The sequence below is a fragment of the Tachyglossus aculeatus genome, chromosome 23 (assembly GCF_015852505.1).
Source record: "Tachyglossus aculeatus isolate mTacAcu1 chromosome 23, mTacAcu1.pri, whole genome shotgun sequence".
Classification (NCBI taxonomy): Eukaryota; Metazoa; Chordata; class Mammalia; order Monotremata; family Tachyglossidae; genus Tachyglossus; species Tachyglossus aculeatus.
In genome coordinates this window covers 21598169-21625309 of record NC_052088.1, presented here as the reverse complement: position 1 = coordinate 21625309, position 27141 = coordinate 21598169, and the positions used below count along the sequence as shown (strand labels likewise).

General features: G+C 39.9%; 1 protein-coding gene across 1 annotated transcript in view; it reads right to left on the bottom strand.

The window, feature by feature from the left end:
- RASA1 (RAS p21 protein activator 1) overlaps positions 1-27141 on the bottom strand; it is an 84039-nt gene that overhangs the window by 17683 nt on the left and 39215 nt on the right. Inside the window, exons 4-15 of the mRNA XM_038765982.1 lie at positions 26366-26436; positions 24232-24349; positions 23093-23124; positions 21364-21416; positions 17289-17439; positions 12480-12558; positions 9864-9984; positions 8910-9066; positions 6729-6816; positions 2387-2464; positions 1033-1190; positions 469-545 (exon numbers count right to left, since the gene is read on the bottom strand). Coding sequence (XP_038621910.1) covers positions 469-545; positions 1033-1190; positions 2387-2464; positions 6729-6816; positions 8910-9066; positions 9864-9984; positions 12480-12558; positions 17289-17439; positions 21364-21416; positions 23093-23124; positions 24232-24349; positions 26366-26436 — 1183 coding nt within the window. The remainder of the gene's footprint in view (positions 1-468; positions 546-1032; positions 1191-2386; positions 2465-6728; positions 6817-8909; positions 9067-9863; positions 9985-12479; positions 12559-17288; positions 17440-21363; positions 21417-23092; positions 23125-24231; positions 24350-26365; positions 26437-27141) is intronic.

Genomic DNA, 27141 nt, shown 5'->3' with positions numbered 1-27141 from the left:
TATATTTGGCTACTATAAAAAAAGCAAAGCCCCAAGGCACCAACAAAGTAAATTCAACAAAATCTTTCTTCCAGGGGAACAGCTTCTAAGGTAACAGATTACCGGAAAGGATTCTTTTAGTAAAAGCTTTGTATCTTTTTCTTTAGCTCTAATAAGCAAATGAGGGGAGGATCATGTTGTGAGCACCATAAATGCTAATTAACTTGTGAATATAAGCAGAGATAAAAAGTATGAATAACTTTCCCTGAAAGCTCATTCCGTCTGAACATAGCACCTTTTTTTAAAAAAAAATCTGTACTTTTTGAATGACTGAATTCAATAACATCGCTAACACTAACAAGTATGCATTTTTTATTTAAAATATTGCAACTTAAAAATGGATCACTTAAAAAATAAACAAGACTTACTATTACTAGTAATGTGTCATAAAGCATATTCCACATCTAAGATTTTTCTATATTGACTTACGTATATCTGGATCTTTGCTTTTCTTTGTTTTATTGCTTAGGCTTATTTCAAATCTGTTGATATCAGGTGACAGATCACTGAAGGAACAAGGGTAAAAAACTGATTTACTATACTTTACATTATCTTTTAAACATACAATGAAATACTACAACACTTTCCTACGCCTATTACTCAGATTTTTACTTTAGAAGTAAAACGAGTTAGTACATAAGACAGGAGCCTTGCAAATAACTAGTACACCAAGGAAAGTAAGTCAAGTATGGCAGGAGAGTAGTGAGTGCTGATTTCATTTCCTCAAGGGCTCGTAAAATTATTTTGCTTGTATGCAAGGCTAAATTAGAATATATTATTGTACATAAAATAAGAAATCCACTTGTAAATATGAATAAGACTGAATAAATCCAACTGACAGAAAATTTCACTTATTTTTGTTTGATTTAGAGTCCAAGGATCCAAGGATACTTCTCGTATCCCTGGACTGGGCTCAGGGAAGCAAGGTATAAAGTAAGCTCAAAGTGAATAAATTCAATATGGTTTAATATTAAATTCTACATGAAAACTTACTCAAAGACAAATTCTTCTGACCACACGGGGTTTTGTCCTTCCCTCGCATGAGTTTTTGCTACTTGGACACTGTTCAGGTAGATGTTACAATACGGATTGGTAAAATGTTTTACTGGGAGTTTATGAGCTTCTTCAACGTGTAAAACAAGACTGCTGACCTATGGCAAAAAGATTATCTTTTTAATGACACTTATGCAGCGGTTCTGAAAGTAGGCAGTATATAAAAACAACAGGAAAACCACAGCTGAGAAAGGAATTCATTAAAATGAACAATATGCTTTATTAATGCTGCACGTTTTTGGACTCCAAAGAAAAGATTAAATGAATTTTCACTTCACTAATTTCAATCAACCGAATGGCTTCATGCCTTGACATGACAAAACATAAATAGAAGTGTATAACTCCCCAAATTGAGTCTTCCCACGTGAAAAAAAAAAAAAACCAACTTTATTTACCAAATATGTTTGTACATATTTGTTACTCTATTTATTTATTCTACTTGTACCTATCTATTCTATTTATTTTATTTTGTTAGTATATTTTGTTTTGTTCTCTGTCTCCCCCTTTTAGACTGTGAGCCCACTGTTGGGTAGGGACTGTCTCTATATGTTGCCAACTTGTACTTCCCAAGCGCTTAGTACAGTGCTCTGCACACAGTAAGCGCTCAATAAATACGATTGATGATGATGATTCCTTTCTCCATGTCACAATTCTAAGAGTGGTCAATAGTTAATTCTTCCAGAGAAACCAAGCTAATATCTCATCATGGTGGGAAGGGAATGTGCCTACCAACTCTACTGTGTTGTATTCTTCCAAGCCCACAGTATAGTGCCGGACTCACAGTAAATTCTCAATCAATACCATTGATAGAAAACAGAGGGGCAAATAAGGACAACCCCCCATTTTTACAATGCATCTATTAAATTGTTTAACTTAGCTTTTGGAAGAGACAGACACTTCAGGTCACAAAGCTACTGAATACAGTATTAACCCACAACAAGGACTCCCGTACTTTTAATACAAGACGGAAATAATGTTAAATGATCATTAATCCATAACCCACCCATCCTATTAAATGCAGAAGGTGTGTCATGAAGCAACTTTGTTATGGGGGAGAGGCTTAGAATCACTCCTTCTCTATTCCGAACCTGGGACAGTCATTACCTAGTTAAGCATTGCTACAGGTATCGAGCGGGCATGAAGGCCTCAAAGGAGGGAAACACCACCGGGTAAGAGCAATTTCCTCATCAGTGGCTAAGATCCTGCTATAGAAATTACCTCCTTGAAGTGAAGAAGAGAAGTATGAAACCTGACAGCTGGACCCCTAGAAACCAGAAGAAATGGTGACACTCACCTGACGCAGACGTTTATTAGACGTGCCAGGACTAGTTTTCCGTAAATTGCAAAATGTCTGTAGACCTTTCATCCAGTCCTACAAAAACACAACAACATTTCAAAGGAAATTCAATTCAAGTGTGGCTTTATTTCAAGCTGCAACTTCAACAAGCTCTATATTCCACACTTAAAACCCCCCCACAAAATATGGATTTTTAAAGACTGGCATGTCCTATTTTCAAATATGATTATTTTGATGGGGTCAAAGATGTATAATTATACTAACATTACCAAACAACTCTAGCAAATTAGTGGTCTATTTCCCAAGCACTACTATGGGCATTAATTTTGCACGGTACTATTTATATGGTAATAAATTATGCTGTTGTATTTTCTCTGTGAAGCAATCTTTGTTTCTGCTAATAAAACTTTTTAAAACGTTCACCAGTGCAGAGTTAAGATTTTAAGCCCTGGAGATCTGCATTTAACAACAGACACTTTACTAAAAATAAGGACAGGTCATAAAACTAATTGAGAAAATGGAGATTCATTGGCTGACAAGTATTCAAACATATATTAGAGCTCACCACAGGTAGGAATTAACTAACAACATTACCAGAACTACGTCCACCTTCCCAAGATAATTTGATTTTTAAATTTGCCCTTTAAAAATCTTGTATACTGAAGTGAATTTACCACACAATAGCTGAAAAGCTCTCCTAGTACCCAATTTAAAGTGCAGCTGGATTTCAAAAAATTTCAAATATGCGATGCTCTGGCAGGTGTATAGATTGGGAGAGGAGGTGATGAGAGAATTTGGGATTTGTTAAAGAAATGATCAAAATATTTTATATATTGCTACATTTTTTTAAGAGATCAGTACCTTGTTTTAACCAACAAACCCCTTTGTTTTTTGCCACGTCTACAGTGGGTCTGAACTCTACGATGTCTTCTGTTTTCACTGAAGTAAGGAATACGGAAACCATCTTGATTCCATTAAAAAATGAAGCTTCAAAATGTGTCTTAATCTTGTGATTTTTTCATACTTTTGTAGTGATCCATGACCTGGACTATTTTATTCAGTGTTCATATCTCACTGGTTATTTGAGCATCTAATTTTAATCTTATGAGAGAGAAATTTAAACTCTTAAATGTTACTAGTTTGTGGAAAGAGCCCAGGCTTTGGTGTCAGAGGTCACGGGTTCAAATCCCAGCTCCGTCAATTGTCAGCTGTGTGACTTTGGGCAAGTCACTTAACATTCCCCCCACTTACCTCATCTGTAAAATGGGGATTAAGACTGTGAGCCCCCCATGGGACAACCTGATCACCTTGTAACCTCCCCAGCGCTTAGAACAGTGCTTTGCACATAGTAAGCACTTAATAAATGCCATCATCATCATCATCTATACAGGTGTTGTAAAGCGAGCAGTGGCAGCAGCAGAAAAGTTTACAGATGATCACTTAATACTAAACAGATAATTATGTGCTGCAGGGGAATAATTATTAAGGAGTATGGGAAGGAGTGGAATAAAGGTTATTTAAAGGTTTACTTTAGAGCTAACCCCATGTGTGACAGACAACACTCAAGAAAGAAATGTCAACAGGATGGCTGATCAGAATTCATCCCTATAATATAGTACAATGATTAGGGCACAGAATCCTAATAAATTAATTTCCCAAATTTTGCCACGAAGACTAAGATTTAAAAAGTTTCTGTGTCCTAGTTTTCAAATTCCATAAATTAGGGTTTCACACTGTAATACTGTGTGGCTTTGGCGTTTGTACATTTAATACCAGAATGCACATCACTAGGGAATTTAAAAGATAATACGGAAAAGGAAAGGGTGGAAAAGAAATGACAGTCACAAACAAAAAGAGGAAGAGGTGGACCAAAGTTATGAAGGAATGAAGGGCAGAGAAAGAACATATTTAAAGAATGTAATGATATTTATCTATTTTTACATTACTTATGTAAACATCTTTCGCTTCTATCCACATATGACACAAATTATACTACCCGTGCACTGGTGTGGATTCTCTAACCAAGAAAAAATGCAAAGCAGCAATATTATTTGATTGGTAAGGCAAATGCATTAGTTCTTTGTAATAAGGTCACACTTTACTTCAGCTTCTCCTGCTTAAAGCGTCAAACATTTGCCAAAAAGTGGAGAATATAGCCAACTTTAAAGTTGAAATATATGACAACAACATTTAAGGACATTTCTTGTAGGTAACAAAGAAGAAAAATATTTTCTTGACCGCAGCCTATGAATAAATTAGTTGGGGAGAAAACAATTTAGAGATATGCACATGTGTCACAATTAAAGGGTTTTTCATCTTACTTTCCCATTAGGGCAAGCCCTGCTTGGGCCAAAAAAAAAAAAAAAAACCCAAAAAACAAAACAAACATAAAGAATGAATAGGAAACTCAAGCTACATCTGAGGTATTGCATTCTGTTGGGTCTATGTTACAGGCAAGAAATTACAGAACCTTTTTCTCCATTAAAGTTCTTACATTTACTATCCAGACTTCTGACAAGTGGAGTTCTACATGGTTCCCTAAAAAATCCAACATGCCTCCTTTTTCCCCCTCTATCAATCGTTTCAATAAATTTCTTTGGCACATCTCCTGCAAGAGGCCTTCCCAGACTAAGCCCCACTTTTCCTCATCTCCCACTCCCTTCTGTGTGGCCCTGACTTGTTCCCTTTGCCCCACGGCACTTATGTACGTATCTACAATTTTATTTATTTGTACTGATGTCTGTCTCCCCCGGGGTCTAGACTGTATGCTCGTTGTGGGCAGGGAATGTAATTGTTTATTGTCATATTGTACTCTCTCCCAAGCAGTCAGTACAGTACTCTGCACACAGTAAGTGCTCACTAAATATGATTGATTGAATGAATGAGAAGGAACATGGCCTTTGTCAGCTGTGTGACTATGGGCAAATGACAGCTTCTCTGTGCCTCAGTTCCCTCATCTGTAAAATGAGGATGACGACTGTGAGCCCCATGTGGGACATGGGCTGTGTCCAACTTGATTAGTTTGTATCTGCCCCAGTGCTTAGTACAGTGCCTGGCACATAGTAAATTCTTAAATACCATTAAAAAAATATATATATGACATGTTTTAAGTTCAGCAGATAGGCTGTATGTAAATTCTGTACATAATATGGAAGTAGGGAAGGCAAACAGAATACATGTCACTATGCTGTTTTTATGAAATTCAGGAAGATAAACCAAAAAATTGCACAACCAAGGAAAAGACCCACACTACATTTAAGAGTTATAAAAGAGTGCAAACATAGTCTCCACATGTAATGGAATGGAGCCAGGAAATATAAAAACACCTTCTCGCTTTGGTGGAGTCTACCTTCAGGAATGCCAGAGGAGCCTTGGTCCTGAAACTTGATGACAGAGAACCTGCCCGAAGGAACGGAGTATAGAGTGCCAAGGCCTTGCAAGGCACCACTTGCACCCTCACCTCTCTGCCACTCACGTTCCTGCTGGGGCATGGCATGGAATGAGCAAACAAACGGGCAGAGGTGATTCCCATTTCCTTGCAATTTCTAAATAATGCTGCTGTTATGTTACAGTGGAAATGGAATGGATGAATGTGATAATGTTTTTGAATGCAAACAATAATAATAATAATAACGAGGTACTTGTTAAGCGCTTACTATGTGCAAAGCACTGTTCTAAGCGCTGGGGAGTATACAAGGTGATCAGGTTGTCCCACGTGGGGCTCACAGTCTTAATCCCATTTAACAGACCAGAGAACTTAAGTGCCTTGCCCAAGGTCACACAGCTGACAAGTGGAGGAGTCGGGATTCAAACTCATGACCTCTGACTCCTAAGCCTGTGCTCTTTCCACTGGGTTTTTGGTGCTCCTCCACATTAATGCTTTCTGTGCCCTTTTATTCGTTGTTTTGGGAACCTGGCATTATGAGAACTGCTATAATACTTAGAAAAGGTTGATTTCATCTGATTTTTCCAATAAAGAGAAATGGAAACAGAAGAATTGCTTGAAAAATAAGGTTTTTACATGACATTAAGAATAAATTCCTTAAAATGTAGGTAGAACTTGAAGGCACACAGTCTGCTAATATTTCTTAGTTACCGAAAGGGGACAGTCTTTAAATATGAAGATTTAAAAAATTAAATCATCTAGTTACAGTTCAATGTATCCAATATGGCTTTCGGACCTCCCAAATTCCTCTATCTTGTTCTGCCTTCTAAGCCTCTTTATGTTCTACTATGTACGGTTTATCAAGTTAGGTTTTTTTCCCTTTTTTTAAAGAGGCAACCAAATATTACCATCTATATGTCAAAATCAGCATTTTACAGAATGAAATTTTCTTACCTGTGCTTGCTCTGGGGTTTCTCCGGCAAAGTAAAAGATGTAATGCTCTTCACTAAAGTGCTGAACTACTATCTGAAAACAGTTTGGCCTTTAAAATTCAAAGAAAGTTATCATTTTTAACCAGGAAGTATTAACATGCCCACACTGGTAATTTAATGGTAACTCTCAAGACCGCTTTACTTTTATGGGAAAAAACTGCACGCTTTCTGATTTCTAAGTCAAAAATGAAGGCTGTTGTCCAAACATGTTTTTCATCACTCTCGAAATTTTATATTCTCAAGTGTAAACTGATGTCACAACCAAATGGCATCGGGATAAACTAAACTGAAAGTTTAGAGAGAGGCAATGGTGTCCAAGCTTCTGTATGGCCTACCATATCGGTCACAGGCCTCAATGCCACCTACAAGTCAATACAAGCCACTTTCCTTCTATTACTAAAATGCCAACAGCTTTCAATATTCTAATGGAAGTTTACACAAATTTTGATTTGAGTACATTTTTGCTGCAGTTGAGCTCTTGCAAAGAAAATGGAATTCACCTAGAATGTCAGTTTAAGAATAAAATATAATTTTTCTAATACCCCATATTAAAGACAGACAGAAATGTAATTTGTACGCATTTCTAGTAACATTGAGCCCTAATCTCCCACTCTGGAATACAGAAGGTTCAACAGAACAATCGAGCCTCAATCCCTCACGTCTATCCGCTTCACAGTGGTACAGGGAAGCAGCGTGGCTTAGTGGAAAGAGCCCGGGCAGCTCCGCCACTTATCAGCTGTGTGACTTTGGGCAAGTCACTTAACTTCCCTGTGCCTCAATTTCCTCCCCTGTAAAATGGGGATGAAGACTGTGAGCCCCACATGGGACAACCTGATTACCTTGTATCTACCCCAGCGTTTAGAACAGTGCTTGGCACATAGTAAGCGCTTAACAAATACCATCATCATTACTGCCGGCTACCTTGTCTGCTCTTCGCCCAGCGGGCTTTGAGGAGTTGGCACAGGAGAAGCTGAGCAAGGAGAGCTACTCTGACAGTAGACTCCCTTGGGGGCACGAATGCACAATATACCCGACTCCTTCCCTATCGAGTGAGGGAACCAAGCTCAGATGCTGTGAGGATGTTATCAATATTAACCACTTGTTTGATAGGTAGACGTCGACACACAGCAGAGACAAAAGTGTTGAGCTATCTGGTCTGCTTCCCTACGGAGACTTTGGGTGGCTTTGTAACAATTTGTTTGGAAAGTGACACTTTAATAACAATTTGCTTCCAGTGGAAAAGACGGGAATGAAGGGAAGTAGATTAGTCTTCCTCCATTCCCAAAGCTATTTTGTAGCACCTCTGGAGCTCAAAAGAATAAAAGGGGTGAATTTTTTTTTTCCTCTGGTCCACAAGTGAAACCCTGCTCCTTTCTCTAATTTCAGCGAACTGACTCTACGGGTTTTACTTTCTAGTAGACTTGGCTGGGGGTCTAGAAGTATTTCTACAGCTAACGATCTTTTTTAAAACACATCATCATCATCAATTGTATTTATTGAGCGCTTACTATGTGCAGAGCACTGTACTAAGCGCTTGGGAAGTACAAATTGGCAACATATAGAGACAGTCCTTACCTAACAGTGGGCTCACAGTCTAAAAGGGGGAGACAGGGAACAAAACCAAACATACTAACAAAATAAAATAAATAGAATAGATATGTACAAGTAAAATAGAGTAATAAATATGTACAAACATATATACATATATACAGGTATCATACAGGTAACACATATCGGATCAAACACCACAACACGACTTGCTCAAGGACACGCATATCAGGTTGAGAGCTAGCATGATTCCCAAATCTCTGTGAAGTTTGTGATGCTTTATCTATACCCAGATCTTATCTTTGATGCTAATGTGATACACTGGCCAAATCCATATTTTATTTAGTTCTAAAGATTTTAATTTATAACAAACATTTCAATGATACACCAATCAAATTCTTGTTAGGACTCCAACCTTAATTGAAAACTACTGCACTCGGTTTACTTGGCATAAGTGCTGTATCCCTAAGCAATACCTAGTTGAAATGCAAAAAAATCTCAAAACTTCTTAAGGCGCTATTTTGGTACTCATGAAACAGATAATAAAATGTTTTCAAATTTCACAGTTCTAAAGGTCACAAAGACATTACCTTACCTGCCAAACAGACTGTCATGAACAACATACACAGAACACACACTAAGATCTATTAATCCTTTGGGCTTTGTTGCTCTCTTCTCACTCTCAAAATAAATAAGCTGGGCATCATTTCCTTCTAAAATAAAGTACAAGTTTTTCCATCTCTTTCCTTTGCCTGCCAAAAAAATTGGGAAAATATAAGAACTGTTTATATGACATATTTTCTCACTATGAAAATTTTATTACACTAGGAAAAAGTTACCACACCAAGCTATACGTGAAGAGGCTGTCAAACAGCTTTTAACATACTACGGTATATAATGTCAAACTGTTCTCTCTTCTGAGAGGAAGTTTAAGTGCTTCAATTTGCACACAGTAGATTAAGACTGACACTTACTTTATGGAAGAACTGATTTTGCATTCCCGCTATGCCTTGATGAGTCATGGGGTGAACTATGAGCTAATCTTTGTTGATCAAAGGATTTCACGACTCAAGGAGTATGAAAATAGGAAACCTTGCAAAAACCCCCCACAAGTTTAAGAGAAACAAAAATAACTTGTAATACTAGATCCCCGACAAATCATCACCTAGAGAATAACATTTATGCTCACTCCTCTCCAGGCACTGTTTGTTAGTCATCTCAAGGAAACATAGTCTTCCTTAGTTTCGACATATAAACTATTCTTACGGATTTTCCTCACAGGACTGACACTAAGTAGAGAAAATTCCTGAAAAGGCATTATATATTAAAAAACAAAAACAAACTTTGGAAAGCCACACTCTATCCTCCAATCCTTGCCCCTAATTTTGCTATGGCCCATGGGGAGGAGAATGTGGTTAGCCACCCCCTCACCCCGCCAAAATAATAAATCTATCAATTAGCACCTTCTCCTACCTCAATGACCTATAGCTTAAACCAGGGAAAAATATGGGAAACTGAATTCTTAAATGGGATGAAATGATATACTTACTCTTTTTTAGAAGATAACCTTTTTTGACAATATTTTTATAAAAAGCATCCTTTGTTTTCCGACGGATTGTGTTATAGATTTCTTTGCCATCTACGGAATCATTAAGTACTTGTTCGTGATGCTAGGGGGAAAGGGGGAAAAAAAAAGAAACAAGTGTTTCAAGAAAGCCTTTTTAACCCGAATTTCACAGTGAGTAGATTAGAAAGAAGTACTGCCTTGATCTAATTTTAAAGACCATTATATACTTAAGTAAGGATAGCATCAATCAACAGTCAAACATTGGTCAAGCTAGCAATACATGCCATCAAATGTTTTATCCTGTAAGATCCTTGGCTAGGTTATAGACTCCTTGAGGGAAGGTATCATTTCTTTTGTACATATCCCCTAGGCACTTTAGAAAAGTGTTCTGTACACATAATGCTCTGTACACACTGTAAGCACAGACAAATTAAGTGACCTTCCCTACGTCATGCAAGTGGCAGAACAGAATTAGAACCAGCTCCTCTGACTCTCAGGCCCATATTCTTTCCACTGGGCCAAGTGAATACGGGATTTTAGAAAAATGGATAAAAAGTGTAAGTTATGCCAATTTTTTTTTAACTTTCATTTAAACCATGCACTCATCATTTTATTAATACTTTCCTACCGTCCTCTCTGATTAACATCCACGGTAACAAATATGGATATTTAAATGCCCAGTGACCGAGATTTGCTAATTTAAAAGAAATTGATAGCTTCAAAAACCGATGTTGGGGCTTCGACGAATCAACTGCATATCAACTGACTGTGAGCCCGTTGTCGGGTAGGGACCGTCTCTATATGTTGCCAACTTGTACTTCCCAAGAGCTTAGTACAGTGCTCTGCACACAGTAAGCGCTCAATAAAGACGATTAAATGAACTAGACTGTCCTTTTCTCCCCAGCTCTTCTACATTGGTTGAGCTAGGGAGATGGTACTGACATTTGGAATCCATCAACCAATTCTTTTTATTGTGTGTCAGTTTCCTCATCTTTAAAAAAGAGGATTAAAAGAATTACACTGTGAGCCCCATGAGGGGACGGGACTGCGTCTGGCCTGGTTATCTTGTACTTACCCAGTGCTTAGTATCATCAATCATATTTACCGAGCACTTATTGTGGGTACAGAGCACTGTACTAAGTGCTTGGGAGAGTACAACAGACACATTTCCTGTCCATTATGAGTTTACAGCCTAGAATGCTTGGCCCACAGTAGCGTTTCCTCTCCTCCTCCCCACCCCCGCCGCCCTACCTCCTCCTCCTCCCCACAGCACCTGCATAGATATTTGTACAGATTTATTACTCTATTACTTGTAGATATTTACTATTTAATTTGCATATAGCTTTAACTCTATTTGTTATGACGATTTTGACACCTGTCTACTTGTTCTGCTTTGCTGTCTGTCTCCCCCTTCTAGACTGTGTGCCCGTTGTTGGGTAGGGACTGTCTCTATATGTCACTGACTTGTACTTCCTAAGTGCTTAGTACAGTGCTCTGCACACAGTAAGCGCTCAATAAATACGACTGAATGAATAAGAACAGCATCCCCCAACTCTGGGACCATCTCCGTATGTTGCCAACTTGTACTTCCCAAGCACTTAGTACACTGCTCTGCACACAGTATGCGCTCAATAAATACGATTGAATGAAGGTACTCTCCCGAGCTCTTAGTACTTGCTCGGCTTACAGTAAGCACTCAAGAAACAACACCGATTGATTGACCATAATTCCCCCCTCCTCCCGCGTATCTAGGGCTAGGGATGTACTGGAAATATCATGAGTGAAATGAGCATTTTTTTCTGTTGTGTATGTGCACAACACATAAATACACAGAGAAGCAGCGTGGCTCAGTGGAAAGAGCGTGGGCTTTGGAGTCAGAGGTCGTGAGTTCAAATCCCGGCTCCGCCAATTGTCAGCTGTGTGACATTGGGCAAGTCATTTAACTTCTCTGTGGCTCAGTTAACTCATCTGTAAAATGGGAATGAAGACTGTGAGCCCCCCCCGTGGGACAACCTGATCACCTTGTAACCTCCCCAGCACTTAGAACAGTGCTTTGCACATAGTAAGTGCTTAATAAATGCCATTATTATTATGTGCCCCGATTACAGTGCCAAGAATAGAAAGGCATGCAATAGGCATTTTTGATGATGATGATGATGTCAGGCAAGTTACTACTTCGGCAATAAGGTCTGAACAATTCTGCACCAGGGGTTATGAACAGAACAGAGTCCAGACCATCAACTCTTTTTGCTTCAACTCGGTCTGCTGGTCTAACCATTGTGTTCCGCCTGAACTGTGACAACAATCCCTCGATGCTACCTATGAGGAGCTGAGCTTGAGCTGAGGCCTGATCCCTGTCACCCTATGGAGAGGGCTGAACACAGCTCTTAAAATTACGTAGGATCAGACGCTTTGTCTGCAGATAAATGTAAATTCATTTGCCCAGTCGCCTTAAGAACGATTTCTGGAAAATGGGAAAATAGAAAGTACCTTCCTAACCACGAGGATTCCATTTCCTAACACGTAAAAGCCATTGTTACTGTTGAAGAGGATAACTCCCTTATATAGTACACTACTAGATCATCAGAAAACAGTCACCTGCATTGGAACAGGATCCTTAAGGTAATAGCCTTCAACAATCTGCTCTTTCCTATAGTGTTCAATGATGTCACCAATGCTGTTAAAATAAAAATGATGAAGGTTGATTATTTTTTCTGATATTACGGCAAGTTTTATCATGCCAAAATTTAAAAGTGTTAAATTTTTCAAATGAACTCGATGCCAACACATGCTAATAATGGAGTTATATTATTGTTAGAAAAAATTCCATATCATACGAACACATCGAATCCACGTTCGTTACACGATATCGTACTGTATTCTGCATTGCTGGAAAAAGGTCTCAAAACCATAAAGAACAATCACATCAAGTGTCCTTGTAGCAAAAGACCCAAAATACATTCGCAAGGCTATCAGGCTGAAAATGATGTTATTAGCAGTAAGTTTCCAAGTCTCACCGTATCTAGGGAAAGGGATTAGAAGTCTTAATTTTTTTTTTTTTTTTTTACAAAACTTCTTCTAGGAGATTGGGAATGGAGAATTGACAGATGCACACCATTTATTTAGCAGTCAATAAGTTATGTTAAATAAAGAACTTCTCATCACCAAAACGCCTGTATTATCTGCCTTTTTTAATTACCAGCTGAAGTTAGGCTGTAATTGCATTCTGATGGACCTATGACTGGGAGGTGAAAATAGAGGCAAAGAAATATTAGAAGCATCTTTTCATAAGCAAGGCTATATTGCCACAGAGTTCTCTTACTGATGAATATGGTGGCAGTAGAAGAATATGGAGAATATGAATATGGAGAATATGAATAGAAGAATATGGAGAAGCAGCGTGGCTCAGTGGAAAGAGCCTGGGCTTGGGAGTCAGAGGTCATCGGTTCAAATCCCAGCTCCGCCAATTGTCAGCTGTGTGACTTTGGGCAAGTCACTTAACTTCTCTGGGCCTCAGTTACCTCATCTGTAAAATGGGGATTAAGACTGTGAGCCCCCCGTGGGACAACCTGATCCCCTTGTAACCTCCCCAGCGCTTAGAACAGTGCTTTGCACATAGTAAGCACTTAATAAATGCCATCCCTATTATTATTATTATTATTAGAAGAGGTAACCCTTAATTCTGGGGAAACATGACCAATAAATCTGGACAAAAATAACTGAAAACATGAAAAAATCCACGACAGCAAGTTACACGGGTATTATCTGATTAAGGGTCTGGCTCTGATAAGTTCAAAATCTACCAGTTTGTTGCTCTGTAAAAGATCACTTTGTCCTTTCTTGAAGAGCAATGTTTTTTTTTTACCTTTTTCTGCAAACTATGAAAGCGATTAGTTTACCACAAAATATGGGACACTCTTAAGTCATCCCCAAATCAATCCCAAATTTCCCTTACGATATCAGTAAGAGAAAAGAATGTTTTGTAACAACTAGGAAAACAAACTCCCTCTCAGCGTCACACCTGGAGAGTTTCCACTACTCTACCAGCCTTGACTCCGGGAGGGTGAGTAAAGCAGAGGCATAAAAACTTCATTCCTAGCCTGGCCAGAGGCTAATGAGCGGAAAGCAATCTGCTACAAGCCAAATCTCACCTGGGCTGGACAGCAGCAGCATGGGAGAGAGTCAAGGGAGGAGACTCAAGTTTATTGCATGGAAGAAGTCAATGGTAAACCACTTCCGCAATTTTTACCAAGAAAACTCGACGTATACACTACCGGAACGATTGCGGATGGAGGTGGGGAATTCTGAGAGAGATGTGCCCATGGAGTTGCTATGGATTGGAGACAACCGGACAGCATAAGACAAGACAAGGGAAAAACGCCTAGAGCTCCATATATTTCACCTTCCTCGGGAATTCTGGCATCTCTTGACTGATAAGAGAAATATCCCCATGTCATTATCAAATCAGTTAAATGTTAAAATACACTGAAATAAAAGACATAAGGGGGACAAGGAGCATGAATGTGGCATTTAGGTGGAAAAAAAAGTAAATAGGACTGTATTTATACCCAAAAGATAATAGTCAAATTGGCCACTTGCTCTAAGAAAATCTGTGTGGAGAGTATTAATGTTTAAGGGGCTAATGAGAGAAAGTATCTACTAATCTGCTACAATCAGCTTTGAAAACCATGCAATACAAGATGTCAATGCAAATAAAAAAAGCACAAATTGTTGAGGAAAATCCATTAAAGCACTGCAAGCTACCAAGATTTTACAGGGCCCAGGTTGAAGAGACATGGGCTTCATGGCCCTGCCCCAAGTCAATTCAGCCAAACTAAATTCCCAGGCTGAGAGAGATGAGTGTCCTAGAGGCATGCATTTTTTATTGATAACTCTGAACCTTGATTTTTTTCCTAAAGCTGGACCCCTAAATTAAACGGAGGTAAGGGGGGGGGAGGGTGCAGAGCAGGCAAAACACCTTCCACATCCTTCAATCTATTAGCAGTAAGAGGATGGCTGCTCCGCAAGACTACAGAATGGCCAAACTGAAGGTGCATGAGTTGAGACTCCAACATTTACTACCACATGCTCGAAGTGGGCTCCAAGTGTCCTGATCCCCCAAATATTCTTCAGTGTTGAAAAGTACTAGAACAATCAAATCTGTATGTCTTATCTTCTCTTTCTGACCATAAGCTCAGTGAGAGTGGTGCCTTATTCTCTATTCACTGGGTGTGCTATGCCCACGACAGGCACACAACATTTGCTGGCTAGTTTGACTATTCCTGCCTGCGTAAACTGCACGCCTTTACTATCAACCAAATTATTAAGAAGCTGTGTCAAATTACTGGGGAATGTAACCACATTCCTTCAATCTGACTTCAAAGCATAAACTAGTCTAGGGCCTATTTCCCCACCGTAACTTTCCCCAAGATATGGTTGTGAAAATTACTGAGAACTGTACAAGATTAACATGAAATATGAATCCCAGCTCAAACCTGAACTTTGAATCATAATAGTGAATATTTATCCCAACAACTGAAACATCACTACCCAGGATTAAAAATCTAACAGGTGCCAACATCAGGGGGGCCAATGACTGTAGAGCTTTCCGACCTGGATTTCTAGTTTTGTTTATTCCAGGTCTCCGGGGAGACCAGACAGTTTCCAGGTGAGGTGGAAAACACCTAAACTGGTGGCTTTCTGGATTGCAAACTCTTTAAAGTCTGTCCACTCCACTTCCCATCTCCCTCTAAAACCTTGCTCCCTTTTAACCCCCAAGCTTAATGTTAGAAGTTGGCACTTATGATATTAATATTTTAAGTCTTATTAAAAACCTCCAAGTTTATAAGCTTACAATCAAACTTTATGAAATGAAATAACTATTAGTCTTATAATGAACTCTGAAAATTAAATTTTCAAAGGCTCAACATTCATAGATTTAAGTGTGTTGTGAAGGTACCAGATTAGCACTAATTTTAATAAGCAATCTTAATTTGCAGGGTTCCTAGCATTCATTAGCACTTATCGGCCAACTGGATAAAAAAAAACAAAAAACAAAAAAACCAAAAACATACTTTTTCCCCCCCTATTCATTGATACCCTTGGTTCAAAGATTGACTGTGATATCTAAGAAACTGTGCTTCTACTATATAGTTACCGGCAAGATTTTTATTAAGGTGCTTGGGTTACATCATACGGGCGATACTGACTCAATGAAAGGACTTCCAAACAAGAAACTGTGTACATAAATAATTTGATTTTGCTGAACTCAAGATGACAAAAGGGGCATTTGTCAGTTGGTTTTAGATTGCATTGGCATTACCACTATGTCTGTAATTGTTAGCTTCCAGTGTGCCACACCTCTAAAAAAAACCTTGGACAACGGGCAAAAATCAATTTACCTTCATAAAAGGCTGAAAGTGCAGCTAGCTGGATAGTCAGTGAGGATGTCTGGAACCCAGACTGAAATGTAGAAGGTACTCAAGCAGCTTGTGTGTGAGAAATGCAAAAGGATCCAATTGTTTAGCCTCACACCATCTTCCACTTGAAGGCTTATGACCGTCCACTGAACTTCTTTCAAGTAGCTAGAAGGACTTGATACTTTCTCAGATAAACCAGCTGCTGGATGTCTACCCACTCTGAGGCCAAGCTGGAAGCGAGAGAAACTCTAATTGGGATGGAGAAGAATGCCCTTGCAGTGGGTCATTAGGCCTGGCAAATCCCATAATCTCATTATTAAGACCTTGTCCCGCTTCTGTCAGAAGAAAACAACGGATCGCTAAGAAGGGTCAATCAAATTGATTTTATTTTCATGTTTTGGGAGAAAGAATGCTAACATTTTGTCATTATTTTGTTTCTGTCACTTTCCTACCCAACCTAGTGGCTAAATGATTAATTCTGGGTTGAGCCAAAAGAAAAACTACACTTGCAGTATCACTGAAACCAATTTAAGGACATTTCTGAAGGCTCCTGTTTTTCCTTTTTTTTTTGCTTTGAACCCAGTTGCTACTTACAAACTTCTTAGTCCTCTGATAATATTCCTAATAAGCAAAAGGCGGGCTACAATGTGCATAATTTCCTTTTTTCAGAGTACTATCAGACACCTTTCACTCCACTGGCAGCTCACACCCTGATTCAGCATTCCTGTATTTAAAAGAGTTTTAAAATCACATAAGATGAAGAGTGGCCTATTAAATTCATAAGGTGAACATTAAAATAATTTACAAAGCAATCTAAGTATAATGAAAAGACTTTTCCAAAAGGTCTTGTAATGAAGAAACATGGAAGTCAAAGTCATCTTTAAAAAAAAAATTCAGTTTATTCACTTGCGAGAGTAGTAACTTTAATAATTGTGCATTTAAAGATTGGGGTTTGAGAAACTACCATAACTGACATCTCGGAACTTACCTGTTATAATATCGGCCTCCCATCATAAATTGATTGTTAGGTGTTGGGCATATTTTAAACCGCTGGATATTTTCATTGGTCCGAAAATAAAGCGAATAGTCACCAGGAGTATTATCAGAGGGGCGCACGAGAAAACCGCAAACCTGTCCGACTGTAAAATAAATAGATAAAATAAGGCCGATAGCGAAAGGCAAATCATGCCTCCAATTTGGTCTCACATGACCACACAGACATCATCCATCAAACTGATGGATTTCAATGAGAAATCATTCAATCTCAAATTTCACCAACTCTAATACATGCTCTGGGTTACATTATTCCACTCCATGCACCTTTCTCCCACAAACTTTAACTGCAGGTAAATATCTAATATATCAAGTCTACCTAAATATTTTGCACCAGTCATCTGTCATACTTTGGATACAACAATGAACAGTCAAAAAGAATGATTGAGGAACATCAGCTGAAACTATTCAGTTTACTACAAAAGCGTCATTCGTCTGATTCATCATACCTAATAAATCTTACCTGCACAAAAGGACCCTAAAAATACGACCGCCTTTTACTATTCTCTTTGAAATTAAAATATTTGTAGTAACCCACAAAATGAGACAATATATGTGTGGCAGAAGAACTACAGAAAATGAAGAAGGGAAGATGATGAACAATGTGAGCTGTAGAACTTCTGAGGAATAACCTGCACCTCTGTCCGCATCCTTTCACACCTTATTAAATCATCTTTCTCACTCCACATCGACTTAAACTGCTCATGCTCCAAAGGCCCCCTCTCCCCTCCACTTTCCAACACCCTCCCTCAATTCCACTGCACTTTCCAGCTATTGCCTCATCTCCCTACCATTCCTGTCCAAACTTCTTGAATGTTTACTCCCACTGCATCCTTTCCTCCAACTCCCTTCTCAAGTTCCTGCAGTTTAACACCTGCCTCCCCTACTGCACTGAAGCTACTCATGACTCCCTCCTTGCCAAATCCAGTGGAATCTAATCCATTCTAATTCTCCTTGTACTCTTACCTGCCTTTGACACCGTGGACCCCCTGCTTCTGGAAACACTCCCTAGCCCTGGTTTGGCTGTCAAAGTGAAAAGTGGCGTGGTTTCGTGGACAGAGCACGGTCTTGGGTTCTATTCCCGGCTCTGCCACCTGTCAGCTGTGTGACTTTGGGCTTAACTTCTCTCTGTGCCTCAGTTACCTCCTCTGTAAAATGGGGATTAGGACTGTGAGCCCCACGTGGGACAACCTGATCACCTTGTGTCTACCCCAGTACTTAGAACAGTGCTTGGCACATAGTAAGAGCTTTACAAATACCATTATGATTATTATTATTACTAGTTCTTCCTACTTTGCCGCTCCTTCATGGTCTCTTTCGCCAGCTCCTTCTATTTGTGGGGTCCCTCAGCATTCAGTTCTGGGTCCCTTCCATTCTCTACCTCTGCTCCTGTAGCTTCAACTATGCCGATGCCTCCCAAGTACTTCTACAACCCACACCTCTCCCATTCTCCTGTCTTCAGGACATCTTCGCCTGAAATATCCATCCCACCATTACCTCACACTCCACATGTACCACTCAACAACTCCTCATCTTCCCTCCCATCACTCCACGGTTCTCCCATCACCGCTGACAATACCACCATCCTCCCAGTCTGAAAAGCCCATAACCTCGGCATTAACTTGATTCACCTCTCCTGAAACTCTCATATTCCACAAGTCACAAAATCTTGCCAACCGAACGGCCACCGTGTCGGTCCAAGAATTCGCCTTACCCCATCTTGATTACTGCACCAGCCTCATTACTGATCTCCTGGCTCTAGCGTATTTTCTCTCTCTCTGTGGAATTCGTTATGCACTTACTGGGTACCACGCACTGTTACTAAGCTTAAAGAATAGGGCAGATGTAAGATAATCATAGGATCAAAAAGTAAGTAGGAGGGAGAAGATATTAAACCCCCATTTTATAGATGAGGAGACTGAGGCACAGAGAATAATACTAATATAATAATAACGGTATTTGTAAAGCACTTAACTATGTACAGAAGTTAACTGACTTGACCAAAGTCACACAGCAGACATGTGGCAGAGCTAGGATTAGAAACTAGATCCTCTGAGTCATGGGCCCAAGCTTTTTCCACTAAGCAACACTTCTACTCCATAATTAACTCATCATGGAACTTATTAAGCACTACTATTCTAAAAAAATTGCCCCCCAACACACATTCATTTATTGAGCGCTTACTGTGTGCAGAGCACTGTACTAAACGCTTGGGAAGTACAAGTCGGCAACACATAGTGACGGCCCCTACCCAACAACGGGATCACAGTCTAGAAGGGGGAGACGGACAACGAAACAAAACATGTATACAGGTGTCAACGCTTTCTACATGCCAGGCACTTTTCAAAGTGCTGGGGTAGATATGAGATAATCGGGTTGGACAGTCCCTGACCCACACAGGGCTCACAGTCTTAATCCCCATTTTACAGATGAGGGAACTGAGGCCCAGAGAAGTGACATGACTTGCCCATTTTACAGATGAGGGAATTGAGGCAGAGAGGAGTGAAGCGACTTGCGCAAGGTCACATACCTCAAAGTACCTCCAATGGCTGCTCATCTATGTCTGCATACACAGAAACTCCTGCCCATCGAATTACTGGCACTCAATCAGCAACTCTCTCCTGCTACAAGCCAGCCCACCATTGCACTCGTCTGATACCACCTACCTACTGACGGGGCTCCACCTTTGTCTCTTACCATCTACCTCTTGCTCACCCCCATCCCTCCTTCCTGGAACCCCCTTCCCATCCCACAGACCAGAACTCTCTACCTACAATGCCCTGTTGAACTCAGATCCCCACTAAGAAGACTAACATAGCTTTCATTCCCTTCACCCTATTTTCTTTCCTTACTGGCTTACCTATGCACTTAATTCCTTCCCCTACGCATTTACATACTCATTCCCCAGTACTCATATATGTAGCCTTATCCTTGGTTGCTACCCCTACTTGTACTTTATTTGAATGTCTCTCTCTCCACTAGACTGTAGGCTCCAGAGTAAAGATTGTGCCTATTACTCCAAAGTGCTTAGGTACAATTCTCTGAAGATTAAACACTCAGTAAATATCACTGATTGATTACTTAAAAATGAATTAATAAGGCTTTCCGTGATCACTGAGAACATGTCTAGAATTAATGCCCTTGAAAATAAATGTAACAAATATTTCATCACACGTTTTATATGGTGTTAACTATATCCAGTGAATCTGTTTGGGAATGATGTCAAATTTTCAAAAAAGGCCTCCTGATTTTGCTCAGGATGGGAAGCAACATGGCCTGGTGGAAAGAGCTTGCTGGTCCTGGGAGTTACGGGACCTGTTCTTTAACCATCGTCATTATGGAACTTGTTAAGCACTTACTATCAATCAATGGTATTTACTGAGCACTTACTATGTGCAAAGCACTGTACTAAGTGCTTAGGAGATTAGTGGATATATTTCCTACCCAAAGGGAGTTTACTACGTGCCAAGCACTGAACTGAGCGCTGGGGTGGATACAAGATAATCAGGTCTGACACAGTCCCTGTCCCACATGGGGCTCACAGACTGAGTAGGAGAATACTAACTTCCAGGACTGTGCACTTCCCACTAAGCCTCCCTCAATCCCAGCTCTGCTCTTGCCTGCTGTGTGACCCTGGGCAAGTCACTTAACTTCTTTGTGCCTTGATTTCCCCATCTATAAAATGGGGATGGAGTGTCTGTTCTCTCTCCCCCTTAGACTGTGAGTACTTAAGTCTTACAATAATTATTATGGATTTCGTCTGTGTGTGTACGAGCACATACAGTTTTTGTCAATTGCAGAATTAAATTTTGAAGCCTTCTTTATATAGACTCTAAACTTCTAGACACTGTTTAAATTCCTCCTTATTACCAGCAGCTAGAAATAGAATATATATTAAATTTTGAAATCAAATTTTCTGGCAGACTCAAGTTAATTCATAACTTTTATCAAGTATACCTCACAGTGTTCTAACACTTGAAACCTCAGTAGCAACAGAGGAAGACAAGTACCTGTCATCAGCAAAGTATAAGCTTCTTGTTTGGAAATCTTCCCATGGAACCATCTTGAAGAGAAACAAAATGAACGAGGAGACAAAAGCAATTTAATTTCTTTTAGTTAGCAACATATAAGGGTACAGTACCAACATAGTAGGTTTTATTCTGAGGAAAAGGTGGCATTTTATAATATAAAAAAACCCAACTTATAAACAAAACAAATCCAAACCCTGGTACAGGACAGACCCTCCCACTTACAAATATGGTTTCCACCAAGAGGGAAAAAAGGACTGATTGTAAACACCAGAAAAAAAAACAGTCACTGATTTTCCTCAAAGGTAGGACAGTGGGGAGTGAGGGGATTGTTTCTTCTCAGCTACTGGGAATAGCAATGCCATTTAGAGAGTCTTTATGCTTGTAGGGTTGTAGTACCTTGTGTTGCTCTTTCCCATATTCACAGAGCAGGCTTCGAATTTACTTAAAATGCAGAAAAAGCCAGGCATCTTTCAAGTATCCATTGTGCACATGGCTATGGGACTATGACTGTTACCTGCAATTTATTCTACTCTAATTCAGTTTTCATTATAGAGACTGTCCTTGGAAAGTAAGATGTCATTTTGACCTGAAAACAGCATCACATCTACACGAGGGAAACTAAAAAGGTATCTGAATTGTTAATCTTAATCTGAAATTTAAAATTTTGAAAAAAACCTAAAGATAAGACAAGTGCCAAGTGTTGCATTAACATGATGCTTTATTTTTAAATATTTGCACAGTAATTATAATATTTAATTACACTTCACTACAAATTGCTTTAGATGAAATTTTTCTCATTTCTACAACTATACACTATGACAGTTCTACAAAATCCCAAATGAAATTCCTTTAAAAAAAGTTCACTAGGGAGAACTTGTTCGGGCAAAAATTCTTCCAAGTCTGATTAAATAGTTTGAGTCATTTTAATTTTTACTTTACAATTATGATTATTTTGGAGGGGGGCAATGATAGAATAGTCATTTTACACCTATATTCAATAAAAAAAGTTTATTGATCTCTTTTCCCTGTTTCTTACTGATGATGCTTCTGCACAGATAAGCTACATCCAGAAAAGAAGCAGTGCGGACCTGGGTTCTAATCCCGCTCCTGCCACTTCCATGCTGTGTGACTTTGGGCAAATCGCTCAACTTCTCTTTGCCTTAGTTACCTCTTCTAAAAACGGGAATTAAGACTGAGAGCCCCAGATGGAACATGGACTGCAACCAACCTGATTAGTTTGTCTACCCCATTGTTTATTAAAGTGCCTGGCATATAGTAAGTGCTTAAATATCATTTTTTAAAAAGCCAATAAAAAAATGGAAAGGATGAAGGAAGATGAAAAATTGGTTACAAGTGTCAATTACATTTAATTCATTATTTCAATTAGTAGTTTATTTCAGTTGTGTTATTTTTCAATTTCATTTGTGGCACATCTGACTAAAACCAACCCTTTCTTAAGGCCTCTGAAACAAATACAGTCCACTCAATGACCTTCTTCCATGTTCCTTAAAAAAAAAAATGCCTATGGTGGTTAAACACGTTCTACTGTTCAAGGAATCAGGACTTCATAAAATAAGAATCCACTCCCTTGCACCAGGTATTTAATATGAGACAGTAATTGTTCTTTGAATACAAGATCAGCTGTTTATAGCAAATAAACGGAAAATCACTGTCTTTTATTCTAGAAGGTAACTGGAAACCAACTTACATTTTTCCTTCATGTGGATCTTCTTCCCGTCCCTATTTACAAGATGAGATAAAGAAACTATGATAATCCTTTAAAGACATTTCTTCAACAGCTTGAAAACTGACCTATCAGTCTTGGCTTAAGAGGGAGAGTGAGAAAGTGAAAGTGAGAAAGAGTGTGTGTGCTAGACATAAAGGGTGAAAGGAAGACCAAACAAAAGATAACAAAATTGTAGGTGTTCAGGTTTTTGACTATTGTTGCTGTAGGGATAAAGAGAGAGACAATTATTGTTTTTGGTAAAAAGCACCCAAATAGTTATTAACACCTGGAAGCAACCAGGCCACCCAGATGGGCTACAGGAAGAGGGGCCTTGGAGCCACTATCTATGAGATATCAAGAAACACGGCGGAGAGATGCCGCGGTCAGACATGATTCAGAAATGCCTGCCGAGAAGACTGACACCACTTCTGGGAGGTTTTCCCTCTCCAGTTAAACCCCTGGGATGATTGTCCCACAAAGAGAGAACTGGATATTGACGGAGGGAGTCAGAATGCAAGCTATGGGGCTACTAAGGCCACTCTCTTCATGAAGCTTGTAGATCCACGGATGTTATCAATGGATAACGCGCTGAATTTAACTCTTTCTCTGAGTTGCTGAATTGGAGCTGGTCAGATGCTCTCCAACAGACACCAGAGTAGAGGAGGTGTGTGCCAGTTTGAATTTTGGGAGCAAGGGAAATGGCAGAGCCATCTTAATTTCAGGTGAGGTTCATTGCTTTTATGAATTAGTGTAAGGTGATTCTTCAAGAAATTATAAATACAATGTAGCAGGATCAAGAGAGGAAAAACGTGAGTTTTTATCTAGTCTGTCAAAACTAGAGCAACTTAATTGAACACAAAATAATTTCTATATTCTATAGCACACCTATAAACAGCTCTGGAATCCCAGCAGGATTATTTCATTGTGTAACAAAAATGTATTAGCATTTATAAGGTAGAGCGTATTACCACCTTTCTACTGCTGTGTAATAACAATGCTTGGGATTTTAGCATTTCATATAAACGTCAGGCAGTAAAACCTGATTTCCATTTTCTCCTACATTTTGAGCTTTTATTAAATCTATGCATCCCTGGAAATAAAAAGGAGTCATTAATACTTACCACCTCTTCAACCAAGTCTTCTACAATAAGGCCTTGCTCATCCGTCCTTAGATTTGTCACCCACATCCAACCATCTTCTAATTCATTATGGACAATGAACATATCTCCTTTAAGGAAACTAAACCCAAACACAGGGAGGGTATTGAAATGAAACCAAAGCCAGGAAACGTACAGAAGAGATTCACCTTGAATCAAATGATCTACATAACAAGAGTCCACCCGTTTATCTGACGGACTGATCCAAGCTTATGGACAAATCAGTCGGATAACGGAGTGTTGGGAGATTCTAGGGGAAAGGCAGAGAGCACAGTCAACCCGAAATCTCTCCAGTCTTTACTGCGTAGCTCTCGCCACAGAGGCCAACAACCTCTCTGCTCACACCCACACCCGCCCTCCGGCAGCAGGAATCTTCCTTCTCAGATGCCTGTGCATCCACCACAGGAACTCGCTGGAGGAGGTGGGGGGAGTTGGGGAAGATGGGTGCGCGGTCCAAACAGGAGGAAGGACTTCAGCTGCATGAGCGGTAAATGTGGCCTTGCGATGGGAGCCTTTTCCTCAGCCTCTGACTCACACGCCCAAGGAGGCAGTGTAAGCAAGGAGCTGCAACACCGACAGTCTGCAAGCAGAGGCTCCAAGGGGGAGCGTGAGGTAAGTCAGCCTTGTGACTCATAGCAAAACTAATGATCTGATAGCTTACAATATTTTCCACCATTATGAAGCATTCTAAAGGACAATGATAACCGGGACTGGCCCGTTTTGGCAACACTCGTGCCTAGTTTTACCGCACCCTCAAAAGTCGGTGCATCTGTGAACCAAATGTTACACTTATTGGTTTATCAATTACTTCCAAAAAGTGGCCCAACGTTTCCTGCACCATTGCACCTCGGTTTAAACTACCACCGGGTTAGCCCTGAGGACAAACAGCCGCTATGCAAGCTGTAGCAACAAAGCCATTTGAGGTGGTCTAACAGCATGGCTGAGGTCAGAGAGCAGCCTTCTGCGGCCTGTGCGCTAAGAGGAGCGAGGGTCAGTAGTCTGTGCGAAAACGCCACGGCTCCAGGACCTCCAGGCCAGGAGCCACGGTGACCCACAGCAAAATCTGGGTAATGACTGCTGCAGTCATGTTAGGGTAGAAGGAAAGGGGAAATGGGAAGGAGGGGGTCTCAGACCTTCTCGCTCCAATACCAATCAGTCCAGGAACATTAGGATCAGCTTTAAGTCCTTGCTACTGGGGGAATGTGATCAGGACCCTCCGGTCCTCTGCTGCTAAACTCCTCACTGTGCCTCGTTCTCGCCTGTCCCGTTGTCCACCCCCAGCCCATGCCCTCCCTCCGCACATCCGCCAAGCTAGCTCTTCCTCCCTTCAAAGCCCTACTGAGAGCTCACCTCCTCCAGGAGGCCTTCCCACACTAAGACCCCTTTTTCCTCTCCTCCCCCCCACCCTACCTCCTTCCCCTCCCCACAGCACCTGTATATATGTTTGTACAGATTTATTACTCTACTTACTTTACTTGTCCATATTTACTATTCTATTTATTTTGTTAATGATGTGCATCTAGCTTTACTTCTATTTATTCTGATGACTTGACACCTGTCCACATGCTTTGTTTTGTTGTCCGTCTCCCGCTTCTAGACTGTGAACCCGTTGCTGGGTATGGACCGTGTCTATATGTTGCCAACTTGTACTCCCAATCGCTTAGTCCAGTGCTCTGCACACAGTAAGCGCTCAATAAATACAATTGAATGAATGAATGAATCAGGAGGGACGATGAAGGTTGAGGAGAAGGGATCCACCTAAATCCATCATGGATCGAGAAGGTCCTGGAGCTACAACTCCGGAGCACCAGCGGGTCCAGACTACAGCACTAGGGCAGATTCTTCAAGGGCCATCAGAGGCCCCCAACCATTTATACCCCTAGTGACAAGGACTGAAGCTATTTGGCCTCTGGTCCTTCCCACTTCTGTCCGGAAATCGTAAAAGGTGATGCCTACAAACCCAGGATGCTGAGAAGAGTATTTAGGAAGAAGTTCTCCAATTTAGATGCACCCAATTAATTCATCCAGAATATTTGCAAATTTGAGAGATCCCTTGCTGCAGATGTTTTAATTTTCCTTAATCAAAAAGAAAACCTACCTTATTTCATCAGTGTCTGGGACTTTAGTATACGGCAGTATGGCTCGTACACGCCTTCTATCTTCCACTGGCTGAAACAATAGTAGTGACTTTTTCAGGACTCAAAATATGCAAAAAGCCCCTTCCTTAAAACAGAATCTAGGCAAGTAGATCTAGCCACTCAAATGTCAAAAGTCTTAATTTCATTTTAAATTGAAAACTACAGATTTATTCAGGTAAGAGTACTGAGGACTTCAATTTAAAATATCTGTTTACAACTTGTCAAGAAAAAATATCTCCAGTGTGTAAAAATGATGATGATGATGGCATTTAAGCGCTTACTATGTGCAAAGCACTGTTCTAAGCACTGGGGAGGTTACAAGGTGATCAGGTTGTCCCACGGGGGGCTCACAGTCTCAATCCCCATTTTACAGATGAGGCAACTGAGGGAATGTTAAGTGACTTGCCCAAAGTCACACAGCTGACAATTGACGGAGCCGGGATTTGAACTCATGACCTCTGACACCAAAGCCCGTGCTCTTTCTACAAACTAGTAACATTTAAGAGTTTAAATTTCTCTCTCATAAGGTGAAAATTAGATGCTCGAATAACCAGTAAGATATGAACACTGAATAAAACAGTCCAGGTCATGGATAAAAAGTACGAAAAATCACATGATTAAGATGCATTTTGAAGCTTCATTTTTTAATGGAATCCAGCTTTCTTAAGATTCAAAAACCAAAACTAAAATGAGCCTCCCAAAAGTCCACTGGCATGTGTGTCTCATATTGGCTTTA